Genomic DNA, 19484 nt, shown 5'->3' on the forward strand with positions numbered 1-19484 from the left:
AGTCGTACGACTCCCTGTATCAAGCCAAGGCTTAGCCCTATACTCCCTGCGCCTACATTCAGGCTACAAAAAAAGTACAATGTAGGCGCTTGTACTTTTGTAGCCTGCATGCTGCAGGCCTGCTCGATCGTCTGATGACTGATATGTATCAGCACACATCATCACGCGTGAGCGCTTGTGTTTGTGCACGCGACTGACCACGCACGTGGCCAGCTAATGCCACCAACGATAGGTAGATCTAGTACGTGGTTTGAACTTTTTTCAATCTAGCCTAGCCTACACAGGGGAAATAGGAAGAGCAAGTAAGGTTAGTTACGTGAGTTCGCGAGGTCAGGGAAGGACAGTTTTTGTGTACTGGCTACCCTGAATGAAGTGGTTCATCTTCAAGCCAAACTTACTTCTTTCTGTAAGTAGCGACTGCTAGGCGGCGTTATATTTCTAATAAAAAATATAGCGAGCGATCAGGCCGCACGGACCAGAGTGAATATTCATAAGTGAATATTCACAGTCATGCACTATTAGAGTCTCGCTGAGTGTCCAACCTGTACGTCGCGCAGTTTCTGGACCCACGTCGGCACAGTCACAGGGATATCGACGTGGTGCTGCGACTGTAAACAACGATGATGCTGGGTTTGGGAAGGCAATTAGTTATCCGATCATCAGCCGTAGCAACGCGTCGTTTTAAGGTGAGTGCTGCGCCCCACTGCCATGACTACCACTGTCCTTCTTTCCAAACGATCTGTTGCATAATGTTTCATTTTGCCACATCGTGTGCTTTTGGGAGAAGGTGCATCCACTCCCTGGACCTGTAGCCTTGCACTTTGGCTTAGGCTCTTTTGCCTTGCCTTTAATATCGTTTGCCACCCGATGCATGGGTAGACTGAGTCACCTGATGAGTATACCCTGGACCATCATCATGGGTTACTTAGTGACCGTGGCACTGACGGTCTATTACTGTACATGCAGTACACACATGCAAGGCTGCGTAGTACATGCAAGTGGCTACCAGCGCGTGGACTGGAGAGTGCAGAAAGGCTATGAATCAACGATTGTCAGCTACACATTCCGTGATTCCCGGACTGTTCTGAGTCACGCCGGTGTGATTTCCGGCACTCGCGTCCTTTCTGAGAAAGACGCTGAGACAGTGTCCTAGTCCATTGCACCATAATATTATACCGTAACGGCATGCTGAGTACAGTACTGATCGCTGAGCAGGCTCATCATCAATTTCCCACAGCGCGGTGTTTACTGAACCGTGGATATCTTCGCTCCCCAATAGCAGTGCATATGGTCGCATAGACCAGGACCCTACCTAGCATAAAAGTGGCCAGTGTAGTCATGCAAGACTGGCTACATCTCGAAGTACATGTACTCCTTCCACCTGGCTGCACTGGGACTCTAGAAAAAGCCATGACTGGATACAGGACCGGCGGAAGCAGTTTTCGATCGGTCCGGCCACACCCTAACCGTTCATACTTTGTGTATGATATGACGGGTAGGCCATATAGGCATGACCTCCTCGGCAGTGAACACATGATGCTGGTGGCCACAAAGTTGGTCCGGCCATGGCCTGACCAAACTGACCTGTTCCGCCGGGCCTGACATAGTGTTCTCTGGCTACAAAGTATAATACAATGTAGTGTTGCAGATAATATCAAAATATTGTAATCAGGTCCAGTAGGGTATAACCTGGTTGTTAGCTGGGTGCCATTGCCATCCGACCTGTCACTGTTCTTGGCACCTTGACCGTTGACAGTTGACATTTTGGATGTGACAGCAGTGACACGCCAGCGCCTCGTGTAGTCATGATTACGAGGTGTGATGACAGATCAGGGCATGTTGGCCACTGTTTGAAATTTAAATTGTCAGGGAGTTTTACGAATGCCGGCCTCTTCGGAGAACAAAACGTCTCCTCGATGCTCCCAGCGTCATCAGCGGAGGATGAATTAGGCACGTCGGAAGGTATTTGGCATTAGTGCGGCTATGGAAAGGTGTGGGTCTTGTGGGCATCCCATGGGAAATTTTGGAAATTGGGCGCAAATAGGTCATATTTTATTACTTCAAAAATCAAAAAATCAAAAAAATTATTGGTGCTGCTTTAGCCGCACCTGACGCACCGGTGCCGACGCCCCCTGCGGATGATTGTATTTCAGAGAGCTTTGAATAATCCAGCAACACCACCTTTTTGAATGCATTTCCTGTTGAGCAGTTTACAGCAGTACATGTACCATCTGCACATGCACACATCGCGATGGCATACTGTTCTGCACATGCATGAAAAGATCAAGCAGTATCTCTTCTAAGATGATCATCGAAACAATCATGATGCTGCCTCTCCCCGCCGCTTCCCCTCCTAATGTGTGGTCTGGGTGCAGCCTGCGCTAGAGCACTCTTCATTTCCCGCATCATGCTAAACACCTTACCCCGCCTGCTGCGGGAAGTCACTGAAATCAGAAATAACTGCTTGGGCCTTGTCGATTGTGTTACTGTGTGTGTGTGTCCACAGTTGACACGCTTGGTCTCCAGCTCGTCAACTGCATCCGGCCCAGTCGACAACCAGCACCATGCTGGCGATATCATAGCAAACAATCCAGTATGTGGCAGTGTCTCACAGCACTATATCACTTGTATGAACATCTAGTGACGGTGTACCATGGATCTTAGTTTGATGCCCTTAGTTAGGTGTGGGCGAGCCAATGCTCCAATGGCTACTAGTTACAGTATGTTGAACTGCTGCGGCTTATGGCACTTACATTGGCTATGGTCTGGATTGCTACTAGACCAGTGCACCGTGTTGGTTTTCTTGAGTGCCACCATGGGACTGACTCTTGACTCTGCCCCCCCCCCTATACCGGACTCCCCAGATCCAGGAATTCCCCTATACCGGACTCCCCAGATCCGGGAACTCCACTATAACCAGACTCCCCAGATCCGGGAACTCCCCTATGCCGGACTCCCCAGATCCGGGAACTCCCCTATGCCGGACTCCCCAGATCCGGGAACTCCCATCTAACGGTCACATTTCTGACCCAACAAAACCGTTGGTTTGTCACCAATAAAAAAATATATTAATAGTTGATTGGCATGAAAAGTGAGTACTTGCATGCAATCAGTATGGTGTGTGTGTGTTGAGTTGTGGGCAATTCCTCATTACAGCAGTGCCCGGTCCCAACGTGCCCACATAAGGGGAGTTCCACTGTATATACTGGCCACAGGCACAGCTTCTCAACGGTCCACTGTCCCAGTGGCTTGTTATGCCAAATTCACTGTAATGTTACACAGCTTTTGTCGATGTGCATTGTTTGGCCTGCCAGGAGCCACAGGAGGTGCAGAAGAATCAACCGGATCAGCCGTTCACAGAACTGGTGCGGCACTTCGTCAATCCACAGGATTTCTATGGCGTGCTTGCCAGGAATGGGGTAAGTAATTAGTTACCATGGGAACAACAGCGGGTAGCTTTCTAGCAACTTCAGAACATTTCCTGCAGCATCTGCGGATTTCACATTTCCGATCCTGTCACCGACAGTGCAGATAGAGCCGTGTGTGACCTGGACGGCAGGGAACCTTGGCCATGGACCTCAGTGCTCAATGTGCACCTGTACCGAATTGATATACAGTCTACCATGCAGCACAGCACACTGTGTGTACAGACCCACGTACACACAGCGCACTGTGTATGCCATTCCATACATGACACACTGTGTATGCCATTCCATACATGACACACTGTGTATGCCATTCCATACATGACACACTGTGTATTCCGTGCTTGGCCTACACTCGGTGTGTCTGCCTGTGCACCCGTACAGTTTGATTTCTTCTGCGGAGTGCCCGACTCACTGCTGAAGGACTTCTGCAGCTACGTCGAGGAGAACGTACCGGCCGACCGTCATGTGATCACCGCCAATGAAGGGAACGCCATTGCCCTGGCTTCTGGGTACCACCTGGCGACCGGCAAGGCTGCCGTTGTCTACTTACAGGTGAGTGCCGCATGATGTCATCTCATTCTTGTTACATAATGACTTGAGTGTTTTGACCAGTCCCTGGCCACTGGTGTATTCTGCTGGAGATGCAGCACGCTCCCCACTGGGCTGGTGAACTGATAATCCAATACAAGGCTGTAAAAAACTATTTAACTGGTTGTGCTAAATAACAGACAGTGTGGTGGTAACATTAGGAATGCACGCAGCTGCTGGTGTTGGTTATTCTGAACACAGAATTTCATCCGGTGATTAATATTCTGTGTTGGAACAAATGTTGTTTGGATTGTGATGCTGTGCTGCAGAACTCCGGCCTCGGGAACTGTGTTAATCCACTCATGTCGTTAGCCACACCATCCGTCTACAGCATACCAATGCTGCTCTTAGTTGGCTGGAGAGGCGAGCCGGGAAAGCTGGACGAGCCACAGCATCAGGTCCAGGGTAGCTGCACTCCCCTGTTATTGGGTAAGTCTACCGTGGCAGTTGCCACTAAGAGCAGCAGTGCGAAGCAGCCCCTGCGTGGCCACATTTGCTGAACAAGAAGAAAAGAAAACTACTGGCTGTATGTATCAGAGGCGTTGACTCGCAATTCTTGTCACAGTTTGATGGTGCTGGGCTGCATCACTTGCAGCTCAGCGCTGCCGTTAGCCTGCTTGTTTCCCTTTGTCACGGTGGATTTAAGATTGGTTGAGTGAGAGAATGCATCCATGAGTATGTATGTCCGTGATTGCCCCTCTGGACAGGACAAATTGAAAATGATTGTGTACATTTTAAAATGCCTATTTGATGAATACTCACTACAGATTCACTCGGAATACCCTACCAAACATTGCCAGACTACATTGAAGGTGCCGAGAAGGTAAGCCAATCTTTGCCCTAGCTATGCGTTATGTAGCCACAGCTTGCTGCACGGCAAGCCCTATTGCCTTGTTTTGACCAGAGATCTCGATTGTGTGTGTGTGTGCGCGCATGCACGGGGGGGGGGGGGGGGGAGGGGGGGGGGGCATGCTCATCATGATACCCCTGGTATATATATATATATACGCTGTAGTGATACCGTTGCTTGTACCCACACTATGTTGTATTTCAGGCAGTGCTGGCAGCGAGAGACTACGTTAACACCGTCGGAGGTCCATGGGTGCTACTTGTACGTCGCCAGTGCTTCTACAAATTCAAGTCAAAATACGTCCAGAACACGTAAGCGACAATGACATTAGTAACCGGGGTTTGACTACTATTAGTAACCGGGGTTTGACTACTATTAGTTTATTAATTCAGAGTTACTCGAGTCTACAACTGTGTTTCATGAAAATGGACGAACAGTCGTGTTGTAGCAGTTATGGGGTAAGATGCAGATTATATTTACCTCTGCAACATTCATCTCCTTTTGGGAATTTCTGGCAGGAGCTAGAGTAACAAATCAGTCTGGCTGTTAGCTGCTGCCCCATTTGTAGAATGAGTCCTGAAAAAACCCGTAGAACATCTAGTTAGCGAATGACGAAGTGCGGTACTGGAAATGTTCTGCACGGGAAATAGAGGTGTTGAAGTTTAAATTATGCGTTCTTCTGACGGCCCTGGTACTTTGCATGCAGCCACCCATTGACACGTGAAGAGGTGTGTGAGAACATCGTTGCGTCGCTCAGTCCATCGGATGTGGTTGTGAGCACCACCGGTATGCTGTCTAGAGAGCTGTTTGAGTACAGAGCGCGTAACAAGCAAGGCCACCATCGCGACTTCCTGACTGTGGGTAGCATGGGCCATGCGTCCTCCATAGCAATGGGAATTGCCATGGGAAAGCCCAACCGCCAGGTGAGTCACACAACAAGAACAGCATCACGGCTGTATGCTAGCTGAGCGCAGCACCGTCTATACATCAGTATCATCACACGCCACACACATTATACGCCAGTATTTTGCATTTGTGATGCTCATGCACTTCAAACTTTCAAACCAGTTGAAAGCACTGCACCACTGTGTGTGCTTTGCTTGCAGTTGTCCCGCCATGCCAATGCAGGGTTCTATCCAAAGGGGGGGGGGGGGGGGAGGGGGAGGTAGGGGATGCAGCGAAAGTGCCGCCGCCTACTCCTTTTCCAAGTTTTGTGTTTTTTTTCATGCTATTCAATGAGAATGCAGTCGATAGTCAGTACTAGAGGGTTCATAAAGGCACATTTGTCTGGGGTGAAGTCAGGTGTTTGCCCCGTATGTTGCATTTCGCATTGCAAGACAGTTATTTGAAAATGAAAAAAAAATGGGTTATGGGGTAACTGTTTTCCCTGCCCCCCCCCCCCCATACTATTTTGACCTGGCTAGAACCCTGCAATGCCGAACTATAAACGGCCTCGGAGTCAAGACAACAGCTGTCAATTGATCACCCTGGTGTTTCTTTGTAGCATCTTTTATCTTCGTTCGTTTCACTACTTTCCTGTGCTGCTGCTGTTGCTTCTTGTGTAATAGATCTATTGCCTGGATGGAGATGGTGCATGTTTGATGCACATGGGAACCATGGGTGTCGACTACTTTCCTGTGCTGCTGCTGCTGCCTCTTGTGTAATAGATCTATTGCCTGGATGGAGATGGTGCATGTTTGATGCACATGGGAACCATGGGTGTCGCGGGCACAACTGGCTTGGAGAACTTTCGACACATTCTCGTCAACAACGGCGCTCACGACTCTGTTGGTGGGCAACCAACTGCCGGAACCAACTGGGATAGGCTCAGCTTTGGACAGATTGCAAGGGGATGTGGCTACAAGACGGTATGGCTGCCATGTCCATTGTCCACCCTGCCAGCAGCACACTACAATAGTACATTGCACTGCTCTGTTTTGGGACATTTTCCATGCAGTTGATCAGACTCTGACTGCAGTGTGATGAAAATCATTCTGTTTGGTGAACTGTCACGTCTACCCTTGTTTCCAAGAACTAGCTGTGGCTGAATAGTATTCTTCAAGCAGCCTGCAGCTGCTACTGCTGCAGCACACACTTACACGTGCACCCCCCCCCCCCCCCAACACACACACAGACTCAGACTCAGACATGCCCATCGCGGAAGCGATGATAGCGAACAGCTATGTTAGACATAGCAACTTGTACACACACACACACACACACACACACACACACACACACACACACACACACACACACACACACACACACACACACACACACACACATACACACATACATGTGCACATACCACATGTTCTTTCTAACCTAGTATCGCTCTCCTGTTTTTCCCCAAACTTTTCTGTTGTCTGTAGATCTTAGACCCAGTGTCAAGTGCCGAGGAGATTAAAGCCGCCGTTCACAAATTAAGGAGTGTGCCAGCGCCAGCGTTCCTCGAGATTCGCTGCAAGAAGGGAAATCGCATTGACCTGGGCCGACCAACTCGCACCCCGCAGGAGAATAAGCTAGACTTCATGCACTTCCTGAGGAGTGAGTGAATGCAACAGCTGTGCACTATGAAACACACCATCGCACCATGAGACACGCCATCGCAACAGCAGCACCAGCAGCAACAGCAACAACAGCAGCACGACGTATGCTGACCATCACACCAGCTACATGTACACTGCTTTAGTTATCTGCATTGCCGGTTTTGTCTTTCATCACAGACAAGAGTCATCTGTGGTAGAGCATGGCCGCTATTTATACATCTCATCAGGTTATTCCGACAGCATTGATTATTTCATTTCTAAGTTAGCCGGTGCTTCCCATTCACTGGCTACCTGGTTAAATTATCTGTGAGTTTTATGTGAATTTTACGAGCGTCACCCGCGTTATTTGACTGTCTTCATTAGGAATATTCTTCAATTTATTGGTATTGGTATTTTTTATTTTATTTTATTTTTTAAGGTATTACAACAATCTGTGATACCCACCGAAAGGCGTCTGATGTCCAATGTCCGCAGCGACTGTGTTCTGTTCTTTAATGCACCCCGGCCAAGCTCAACAAAGACTGACAGCTGCAACAGTTGCTATCCGACCTCAGGACAGCGCAGTGCATGGTTACAGTTGTAGCGCCACTGCACACCATACACAGCGCATTGAAACACACCCTGCAGTGCAGCACAATCCTGTAGCTATGTACAGTACAGTGCACACCGGAAATACATGACCCTTTGCCGGTACGTTTAGTATCACCAGTGCTTGGCTTGTCACGTCCTGGCCATGTCTCATGTAATTGCATGAAGGTGCAAATACAGATCTGACTCATCACCGTTCATCACCGGCCAGCTCACTCATTCACATTTCTGAAAGTACTCTCAAGCGTGCAGTGGAGAAACGAAACACGGCGGCATTGCCTTCCACAAAGACATTCATGTGGTCAGTGTGACTGCCTGACCGGTATACTGACACAGTGTGTCTATTCGTGTATGGGCCAGAGAATGCCTCTCAGCATGCAGCTACCAAACACAAACAAATCGCCACAGATGGCCCACCATGCCAGCAGTCGCAGCAGCACAAGGTCTACAGTCACGCTCAGTGCTACAGAGTGGTAGGTTTGGAATAGTTACTGTTCTTAGCATTATGGGGTTAAAAAGAGGGTATGTAACCAAGCGGACAAAGCTGCTTAGCTGCCATACATGTTAAACCAAGGCAAATGACCGAGGAATGTCACGATACCTTGGTGCTTGACTAACACGGCAAGGCCATGTTCGAACAAGCCTTGCAAATGAAGACGAGGTCGGTATGCCATTGGCAATGGACTGGGAATTCATGGCATATCAACTAGACGAAACAGCACCAGGCTGATCAACAATAGGATCGTATTCATAAACAAACACATGCACACACACACACGCACACACGTGCGCATGCAAGCGCTACAAAATCTCATGTACCAGCATTCTAAAAAAACAAAAACAGCAACAAAGCAGATGGAACGAGGATGAGATATCTCTCATCCCAAGCCCCACCGAAAGGCATACAACTACAGCTTATCTCGCAGCCAAGTACCTGCCACTGTTAGAGCGCAGTGGCAATATAGACACGTGCAAACACCACCACATAGTGCTAGCACGTACTGACAAGAATGGGGGACAGAACAGAAGAATCAGCACCAATAGCCGAGAAGAGCGGGCGACAAGTACGGACATGTGCCGTCAGCGCTTATTTGAGCGCGTATCGCTTAGCGACTGGAAAATTGCCAAACGACCAGCCTGCTCTCGCTCCTGCCTAGCTCCGGATCTACAAAACGAAGAAAAAAGATAGAAAAATCACAACCATTTCACACTAACCATTAATTAACGGCCGGCATCACTCTGCATCTACAATACTAGTACAAGTAATTTTTATAGAACAATGACCACAATGTAGAGATAAAATGCACCATTTTGCTGTGACAAGCTATGAATACCAGTGTAGTGTGGCGCTGATACTTACGCAAAATTGGTGAAAGAGGACTGGAAAGTGCACACATGCAGCAGAAAACAAAACAAAAACAAAACTGAGCATGATACAGTAAACTGGCGTGGGCCCGTGCGTGGGTATCATCCTATCCAGCATCCAGACCACAGACATTTTCAGCAGGCTCGTTCATGAACATGATAACCTTTGCACACTAGGCCCATTCCACGCCCAAAGAACGGTCACTTGGGAATCTTGTTGCTACTCAAGAGTATCTTACAGAAAGCGATCATCGGGCAGCAGGTGTTCTGACATTATAAACGTTATAGTGATATCAAGTGCATAAAAAAAGAATGGTAAAAAAATTGTTCTGTTGTAATTCTGAGCTTGTGCCACAGGACAGCTAGCTAGGTGAACTCTGACCCAAAGTGCACAAAGCTAGCAGGGCCCCGGACCAGTTCTCAGTACATCACTGTTGTATTACCGTAAAGAGCCGCGGGAGGGCGCCGTCTCGCGAGAGCGCCCCACCTTGACTTACAGCCAGCGAAAGGGCCAGGGAAAGGAAAATCGAATGGCAGGGTGCAAACAAGTTTGTACAGTTTGAGAACCTTTTAACCCTTTCACTACCCATTATTTTCGCAATTGAGTCAATTCACAGTCTACAAAAATACGACCTTTGTTATATCTCTGCTCTCCTTTGGCCATTTCTCACAAGCAACCACTCTCTGGAAAGCTAACGATGGCAGCTACGCACTTGTACAAACTACAACACCAAGCGCCATTCGTGTGTGCTGCGCCGTGATGAAGAAGACGTTTTCAAACTCAAACAAATATGCACAGCGCGATCTGTCACGAGTGGCTCACTGATTTGTAAAATCGTGGCTCATAGAAACCAGACGAAGTTCTTGTGAAAATACCTAAAACCCGAAGGATTTCCAGCCCCAAAATGCATAGGTAAGCGAGAAGATATCAAAGTTATTCTCAGCGTGACGCCGACTCAAAATGTTTGAATGCGCATTTTTGATCGCGCACTAGCTTCGAGCTTCGTCGTGCGCCAATTATGCACCAAGGAAAGAAAGCGATAGTTGCAGTCGATAGTCAAGGTCTTTCTGAAGACGTAGAGCCCTCATTTGTAATAATCTGACAATATTTGAGCGTGTGACGGAATATTTAGTGATCGCCTATTGCATCGATCCACGGGGATCGATATTTGAATGGCTGGTAGTGAGAGGGTTAAAATGAATTTTGGTGGTGACAGTGTGGCACGGGATTGGGTTCACTTGTAAGCCGTGCACATCACTACCGGGAGGGGGGTTATTTACCGCAACTGTATACTACATACAGTTTAGGTGTCAGATTTCAGCTACAGCATAACTGTAAGTACAGTTATACTAGGTAACATGGCGTTGTCTCGGCTCAGCACTCTTTTTGGTTGGCGGCACAACGCTCTCTACCTCAGTCCAAGCTCGCTGCATTTCTTGTAGTTTGAGCCCTCTGATTTTTGACGCTTTCAGCCGATTTAAAAATGCTTTGATATCCCCTTGACTTCATTGCAATCGGTTCGGCCAATAGCTCTGCTGATGACACTAAACAAGGTGGAACCCGCTGGCAGTGTGGAGATTGAGTACACACTAAACAAGGTGGAACCCGTTGGCAGTGTGGAGATTGAGTACACACTAAACAAGGTGGAACCCGCTGGCAGTGTGGAGATTGAGTACACACTAAAAATGATTGTACAGTGAGCCACTCCAGTACCTATTTGTGCCATGGCCCAGGACATGGGTGTGCTGTAGGAACAATGAACGCTGCCCGGTTGGTTAAAAAACAGAGGGGGGGGGGGGGGGGACCTTGCCCAAGGTCAGTTAGTTTTAATTCTAAAAAAAACATTGACAACCCCTTGGTGGTTAACAGTAATGCATGTAAGAAAACAATTCAAGACAAAAAGAAAATTCTAAGAAAATGTTACCTCAAAGAGATCCGATGGAATAGCCATGGCCATGTCGTCATTGCCTGTACACAGCAGAAGAGGAATAATAGTAACCAGAACAAGTCATCATCAACACAGTGGTTGTACATCATCATCTTTCAATGACATTACAAGTCGTTGGCTGATTTGAGCAATGTCAGCTCCAAGTCTAACCGACTTGTGTAACTTCGCTGCGTGGTTAGATTGAGGCGCTGGGTGTTAGCAACACTACAGGTCACAAGTACATGTAGGAGATTGAGTAACTGACAGTCATGTGTCTTGATGCTGTGGTTTCAAACTAGGGAGACACACTCCGACACCTAGTCACCATTTGCAATTTACCCCTTCGGCACGGAGCCATCTCCAGGGGGTTCGGATGACGAGGATGTTCGAAGTTTGTTCGGATACCTAAGCAGGCGCAAGCCCATCTAAGACATGCACATTGCCTCTTGCTTTCACCTTTTCTTGTTCCGCTTGGCAGTGCCACAGGAAATAGGCACAGTCCAGCTCCTTCTAACTACTCATTGGGATACATTTCAACAAGAGTACATCAACCAGAGTGTGCAACTCGGGATGGTTCCTGTGGGAGCGTAATTCGTGCAGTACGTCAAATCTGACAGCATGGTAAGCCACAGGTACGGTGAAAAGTTGCGTAACCAGTCACGGTGGTGCAGGTCACTGAGTTCGTCCTGATTTCGGTTTTTTGATACGGATAGCCTGGTGAATTTACTTGTCGGTGGATGTACGCAGCGTACACAGTCACACAAAAACACCGAAATCCTGAAACAGGACGTCTAAAATCAAGCAAACTTGGCTGATTTCCGGGCTATGAACCATGAAAACTTGAGCTGTACGCAAGTCGCGGCTTGGCTGCCCTCATCAGGGTGACGTAGTGCACGAATTGCGCTGTTTCAGATCTGATATGCACAGTTGCACACTCTGGTTTATGTACTCTTGATTTCAACAATATGGTCGATCGTCATTTCTATTTTATCATCGCATTGAATATATTGATTACTCCTACAAATACGCTGCTTGAATCTTATTCTTTTTCAAAATCTACTTCGAAGTAGTAGTTATTACCTACCATGCCTGACGAGACCAACGGTGGTCGAAACAGCTGCCCGGAGATATTACATGTAATCCGAATTATCAGTATCGAATTCCTTGCTGGGTCTATGCTGGGAGAGTTTATGAGAACTAGAAGAAGAGTGTGCGGTGTTTGTTGGTCGGCTTAGAGTGCATGGTGGGTGAAGACGTTGAACTTATCTGCTATGTGTATGTGACTACGTGTGCAAACTTCAACGCACTAACACGGGATATACGCATCTATACTATACCAAAGAGGTACTGTTTAAATCCGAGGTCCAATGAGCAGTACATGCATGATGCACGGCTCTCAAAACCCGTACTTTATCTCCCATAGTGCTTGTTTTATCCGCGGTAGAGGTCTACATGTAGTTTATACAGGTACTACACTGTTTCACCGTACACTGTTCATGTACAAAACAACTGCACACAGGCACACAGGTGCAGTGTACACTGGATTAGGTGCACAATGTATGGGAACATTTTATTATCAAGACAGCTGTGCTCATCCAGACATGCCTCGGAGAAGATCTGCCCAACCGTATCCACATACTAGTAAGTGAGGTAGAACAGTAGATGCTGTATACATTGGCAGGGGGTGGGGTCATTGCACACTGCAGTGAATGTAGATGCTGTATACATTGTACACTGCAGTGAATGCAAACATACCTGATCTGTTAGCCTGCTTGAGCGCGGTGGTGCCACTTGACCAGTTGCTGCTGCTTCCGGGTGCTAGCGAATGAGAGGCCTGCTGCTGCTGTTGATTGGCAGACCTACTCCAAATATCCTGACAAGGTAGGCCTGGCTGCATGGCATGGCGCTGCTGTTGTTGTCTATGCTGCTGTTGCTGCTGTTGCAGCTGCTGCTGCTGCTGCAGCTGGGCACCTGACCAGTCTGAAGAGGAGTTAGGCCACTGCCTAGATGCAGCAGCATTCGGTGCACCTGCACTCGAGGGAGGCCACTGCCTAGATGCAACAGGCACAGCACTAGCCGTTTTTTGTGGATCAGCGTCACGCGACCACAGGGATGTGGACCCCCGCTGCTGTGAAGAAGTGTCTCGGCGCTGAACTTCAAATGACTGCTGTTGCTGAAGCGGCTGCTGTGGATTTTGATCAGCTTGCAGACCACGCTGTGCAGATACGTCTCGTGCACTCATTCTCTCTGACCAGTCTGCCTGCTGCTGCTGTTGCTGCTGCTGCTGACCAGTGACAATCTGTGAAGATGGTGCAGACATTGACCAAAGGTCATCCGATCTCCGTTGGGTCTGCGTTGGTTGGGACTGCTGGTACTGCGACTGTTGATGTTGGTGGCTGTGCAAGCCAGCACTGCCGCTGGACCCACGCAACTGTCCAGCTGAAGGGCCACTATCATTGCGCTCCTGATGCAGCTGCTGCTGCCATGGAGAACTAGAAGAGGTGGGAGGCTGCTGACCAGGAAAACGGCTGTATGCGTCAGGGACTGGCTGGCGGCGACTTGCCTGATGGCTAGCTGCATAGTCTTCCGGTATGTCTCTTGCCATATGCCGCTGCTGCTGCTGCTGCATTGGCGGCCGCTGGGGTTGTCCTCCATACATAGCACCAGTGTCCTGCCAAGGATCAGTTTCTGGTTTTGCTCGCATCTCTGGGAAAGGCAGTGGCTCCACAGCATCTCTCTGAAGCATGCGGCCTGGGCCAGAATCAAACAGACTACCACCGGATCTTTGATGTTCATAATCCAACTTTTGTCGTTGCTGCTGTTGCTGCTGCTGCTGCTGGGCATGATCATACTGCTGTCGGCTCATGGCATCATCTTGATGACGATTCCTTAGCATACCATCTTCCTGAAGATTCTGCTTTGGAGGCCAAGGCTGGTCCAAACTGCGCTGCTGCTGGTCTTGATGCTGATGTCGGCGGTGAGGATCATGCTGTTCCTTGGAGCTATGTGTGGCATGTGCCGTTGTTGCTGCTACTGCCCCCGCCGCCGGTATAGTCGGTGATGGTGCCGGCCGATATCTCTGGCCCGGGGCAGCTGTACTAACTGAAGTAGGGACAGTCGGTTGCACACCTTGAGGTCGCTCTGGCTGCCAGCCATAGCCAGCAGAATCACTAAAGCTGGATGCACCACCATTCACCTGTGAGCGACCACCATTCGATGTTACATCCCAAGACGATTGATGCTGCTGCTGCTGCTGAACATGCGGTTGAGATTTCGGTGCTGGCAACAGCGGCTGATTCTGGTGTGGCTGCATGTGCCAAGCCGCACTGCTACCCGGGAAGAAATCAGACAGCGCTGCTGCATTAGACTGCTCTCTGGTGCCAGTGCTACGACTACCAGCAACGGCAACACTAACATTAGCATCACCATTAGTACTAGCTGCTGCAGTATTAGATGCTGATGATGCAGATGACCATCCAGCCGAATGCTGGTAACTTACACTGGCTAGAGTTGGCTGCGTAGCAAGCTGATGACTAGTGCCGTGAGCACTCCTATCCAACCCAGTCGTGGTTGTACGACTGGATGCCACAACTGCAGCAGTAGAAGCAGAGGCCGCATGGTTGCTACTAGAGGAAAGCGGCGGTCGAGGTGATGTCAAAGGAGACGGCCGGGACTGGTCTTGACTGGCATCGTGCTGTACGTAGTGCTGTTGACCTTGCACACTGGGACGCGATGCTCCTGTAGACAGTGAAGGAAACAATGATCGTCCACCATCTCCAGCTGGTGGTATCTGCTGCTGCTGCTGCTTTTGTTGTGTGCTTCCAGAGGTGTAGAATGAAGATGGCGCCGGAGCAGAAGTGAGCGTTACTGGCGGAGTATCCGCATGAAGTGGCGCCCGCCTCTGCTGCTGTTGCTGCTGTTGTTGACGTTGCTGCTGTTGCTGCTGTTGTTGCTGCTGCTGCTGCTGATGTTGTTGTTGTTGTTGTTGTTGTTGTTGTTGTTGCTGGGATTGCCAAGGTTGCTGGATGTGGGAATAATCATGACCATGGCGTTTCTCTGCGCTAGACTGCTCATGCTGCAGCTGTTGTTGCCAATGTTGCTGTTGTACATAAGGCTCTGACTGTTCAGTGAGCCTGGATTGGCTGCCTATAGGTTTGGGCATGTTCACATGTTGGCCATTCGCATTACTCTGCGACTGGGCCACTGCTGCTCCAGTTGCGTGGACCTGATCGGCCGAATCTCCCTGTCTCAGGACTGGTGTCGATGAAACTGCCGGGGAAGACTTCGGCGCACGTGCTGGTGTAGGTGTAGCAACAGATGCTGATGTTGGCGCACTACTTCTCATAGATGTTGTGAACAATTGAGGCGAGTGCCCCGCAGTCACTGTCACACTGGATGATGCAGTAACCTGGCGACCCATGGCCGACAGTAGAGAGTGAACAGGCTCAGTAGATCCTTCTGCAAAGACCACGGCATTGTGCTGATGATCAGGTGGATTCACCAGTGCTGCCATTGAACCAGCTTGTCTCTGCCTGTTGGCAGCTGGGGAAGAGGAGTGAAAGCCAGGCGGCGGCGAGCTTCCTTTGTTAGAAGAAGCTGCAGCGGCGAGCGGCATTGGGCTGAGAGCAGATGTTGAAGCACTGGTGGATGAGTAACGCATGTCTTCTTGCTGGAATGATACATCCACAGCAGTTACAGAATTGCTATGGCTGCTCTGGATGGTGATTGGCACGACCGAGTTGGTGGCCTTGCCCTGCACAGAGGAAGACGGTGTACCGGCGGCTGGCCACTGCATTGGCTGAGAAGACGGTGCACTTTCTTGCATCTTGGACAGAGGTGGAGTCTGCATGGCAAGGACAGCACATAACATGAAAGCCAAAAATACGTGAATAAAGAGCACCAAACAAGTTTGCTAGAACCTTACGCTGCTAGAATAAAGGCAGATAACAGGCAGTGATCAAGTCAAAACATCGTTGCAAGGAGAACTTCTACAACATGCTCAATTCCACCACAGAAGTGTGTTAGGAAAAGTCTGCCTGGCTGATTGGAAGCCCCCTTTCTGGGTAACGGCAGTGGAATTGGCAGGATGGAACTAGTACACTGCGAACGGCAACCACCGCATAAGCATCATACATATGCGCCTGTGAAACACTGTGCAACTTTCTACGTGCTTTCTTCTTTTTTATTTCTTTTCGAAGCAATCCACCAAGAAGTACTACACAACAAATCCAAGAAGATTACCTTTTCAGTAGGCACTGCGGGCGGCTGCTCTACATTGGTCTGGTTAGCAGCACGTTGCGATACGCTACTGCGACCTGCCTTCTGTCCTAACTGTTGCTGCACTTGCTCGGCATACGTAGATCCTGGCTGCACTTTGTTACTGGATACTGTGTGGGTGGGCTTGGCAACAGTGACACCGCTGTTGCTGGACGCAGCGGCGGCGGCAGCAGTGGCAGCATTACCGCGCTCCCGAGCAGCGCTGCGATGATTGCCAACACCACTCCGCTGACTGTTAGCTGCAGCACTGCGCGTCTGAGGTTGTTGTGGCGGCTGCGGCTGCGCTGCTTGCGGCAGGCTGGCGTGGGCAGGCTGGCGGGTGCGACCTGTAGAATTCTGTAACTGCTGCTGCTGTTGCTGACGAGAACAGGATTGTTGCCAAGCTGAGTCATGCGACCCAGTCGATGTGGGCAACAACGGGGCAGCAGAGGATTGCCGTGACGAGCGGTCACTCTGCTCTTGTGCTTTGGCCCTTTCTTGCATCTGCTTCTTCCTTTGCGGAGTGCTAGTGCCGGCAGCAGTCACACAAGCAGTACTGGTGACATCAACAGAGCTGGCCTGTAGTGATTTCGATTGATTGGCAGTGCCGTTATTAGTGCTACTGCCGTTGCCGCTACTGCTGCTACTGCTCATTGAGCTGGAGCGAGTATGGCCACCAGATACAGAGCTACTGGAGCGAGCATGATAATCCTCCGATCCTCTGCGTGAAGATGTTGTCTCTGACGCTTTCGTCTTGACTTTCTGACCAGACGATGACGACTCCTTGCTTTCCTCGCTCTGTTTGTGCCCATTCTTCGATGCCGCAGCAGGCATTCTGCTCTCCTCGGCCTTTGTCGACGACTTGGATACCTGTTGCCTTTCAACTGACTGATCCTTCACGTCTGCACGCCTGAGGGAGGTGAAGGTACTGAGTTCATCGAGCGAGCCACCTTTGTGCTCCGACAGGCCAGCAGCACCAGCAGCTGGTGCTTGACTGAGTGATGATTGGTCTTTGGTTGCAATGTGCCGCGAGCTGTTCCGACCGTTGGCCTGATCTTTACCTTTCGATGTAGTCACACCGCTGCTAGCTACAGCCGCCTTCCCCCTACTATCAACCTTCACATCTTTCTTCTTTTTCTTCTTGCCACTGCTGCTGCTAGAGCTAGTTTCTGGTGCCGGTGCCCCCTTGTTAGCGACAGCTGTAGACACTTTAGCCGGCTCCTTCCCGGTCTGCGCATGCACACAAAGAAAAGGCAGCAAACAAGCATTACGACACAGTGATGGTCTCAGACTATACCGGCAAATTCCTACACACGCACACACGCGCGCATGCACGCACACACACACACACACACACACACACACACACACACACACAACAGGGTGGTAGTGTACGACTGAACCATCACACTAAGCCTGTATAGGCATACAGCTGGCAAGCATGACTTCATCTACAGATTCTACACGCATTGAAGTTTGAAACTGTGCTTGGGGTAGGTGCCATACCCAACTACACAACACACAGCTGCTGCAATGACCAGTTCTGTACAAGACCATGTGGGTGCACATGCAGACAGGGCATGCGAGGGCTCACTCGGACAGCACTGGCATGCAAAGAGTCTCACTATAAGCCAGTTCAGGGAAAGGGAGACCCTAAGGATGCACACGGAACAAAATACCAGAAAACTAGCAGCAGCACTAACATTGGCCATGGTCTGCGGGCTGTGACGTCCACTGGTGCCACTACTGCCGGCACTGCATGAGGCGCCCACCGACACGTCAACTTCACAGGAAGTTTCAGTCACAGCAGCGGCATCATCACTAGCTAAGGACGTTGACCGTGCGTTGCCATCCAACTTGGACAGCTCTGCATCCTGGCCAGGCGGCGAGCAATCAGTGGCCGAGTTCTCCACCGGCTTGCCTGCATCCATGCCGACTTGGTCTTGGGAGTCCATACTCTTGTCCTTGCCACTTTCACCAACACTTCCATTGGCAGCAGTGCCCGTGGATGCTTGGGCCTGGCAGCAACAGCAAGCAAAGAAAATGGATGTGAATTGTAAACGAGAGAGCTTGGAAGCTCAGGGCCCTACGCTATGCTTTTTTGCCTTGATGACCTAGACAAAAAAAGCATAGGGATGTTATAAATTCTTTAAAAAAATCCTTTTTTTTAAAAGACATGACCTGGGATTCGAACCCGCACTATCGCGCGCCCTGCACTATCGCGCGCCCTGCATGCATCCCCCGATACATACTAATTCTTCCAAGTTGTTTCACATTTTGATCTTGCATTTGAAAGCCCTATTTGAATATGCATTGTGGCCAGCCGTCTTTGATGGCACGGTACGGTAGGGGATAGGTACGGGACAGGTACGGTCGAGGGTAATACGACAAGGTCTAGCTGCCCGCAATATTCAAATACGGCTTTCAAACGCAAGATAATAACGTGAAGCAACTTGGAAGAATGGATATGAATGCGAAGTGTATGGGGAATGCATTTAGGGCGATAGTGCGGGTTCGAATCCCAGGATATGCCTAAAAAAATTGAAAATTTGATAACATCCTATGCTTTTTTTGCCGTCAGATACGGATAGCGCCAGGCGTGACACAAACAAACAAACAAACACACAAACAAACAAATACCAAACGAGAGAGCTTGGACGCTCAGGGCCCTGCGCTATGCTTTGTTGCCTAGCTCATCATGCATGTTGTTAGAACTGATGGAAATGTTTTTCCTTTGATTAGCTACATCATTGTATTGCAAAAACGTTTCAATGAGTTACTGAAGTAACGTCTTCTGCAAAGCTATGGGACCGGCGCTGACTCTGCCGATCACGGGCGTTCTGGAGTCGACGGGATGTCTGTCCTGACGTTTCCTGGGACCGGCGCTGACTCTGCCGATCACGGGCGTTCTTCTTCTTCTTCTTATTAT

At 49.5% G+C, this 19484-nt stretch overlaps 2 protein-coding genes across 2 annotated transcripts in view; one reads left to right on the forward strand and one right to left on the reverse strand.

Moving 5' to 3' along the window:
- Nucleotides 1-253: 253 nt before the first annotated feature.
- LOC135829469 (phosphonopyruvate decarboxylase-like) lies at nt 254-7883 on the forward strand. The gene is made up of 10 exons (XM_065341875.1): nt 254-686; nt 2507-2593; nt 3315-3419; nt 3810-3980; nt 4286-4445; nt 4784-4839; nt 5071-5177; nt 5573-5789; nt 6534-6734; nt 7242-7883. Exons 1-10 carry the CDS (start codon nt 621-623, stop codon nt 7422-7424), a joined length of 1353 nt encoding a protein of 450 aa, XP_065197947.1. The 5' UTR covers nt 254-620; the 3' UTR covers nt 7425-7883.
- Nucleotides 7884-8480: 597 nt separating this feature from the next.
- LOC135829458 (mucin-19-like) overlaps nt 8481-19484 on the reverse strand; it is a 38186-nt gene continuing 27182 nt past the window's right edge. Inside the window, exons 31-36 of the mRNA XM_065341864.1 lie at nt 18259-18573; nt 16541-17785; nt 13055-16142; nt 11297-11340; nt 9367-9386; nt 8481-9171 (exon numbers count right to left, since the gene is read on the reverse strand). Of these exons, the coding sequence (XP_065197936.1) occupies nt 9087-9171; nt 9367-9386; nt 11297-11340; nt 13055-16142; nt 16541-17785; nt 18259-18573 (4797 nt within the window). The 3' untranslated portion in view covers nt 8481-9086. The remainder of the gene's footprint in view (nt 9172-9366; nt 9387-11296; nt 11341-13054; nt 16143-16540; nt 17786-18258; nt 18574-19484) is intronic.

The sequence above is a fragment of the Sycon ciliatum genome, chromosome 1, assembly GCF_964019385.1.
Source record: "Sycon ciliatum chromosome 1, ocSycCili1.1, whole genome shotgun sequence".
Lineage (NCBI taxonomy): Eukaryota > Metazoa > Porifera > Calcarea > Leucosolenida > Sycettidae > Sycon > Sycon ciliatum.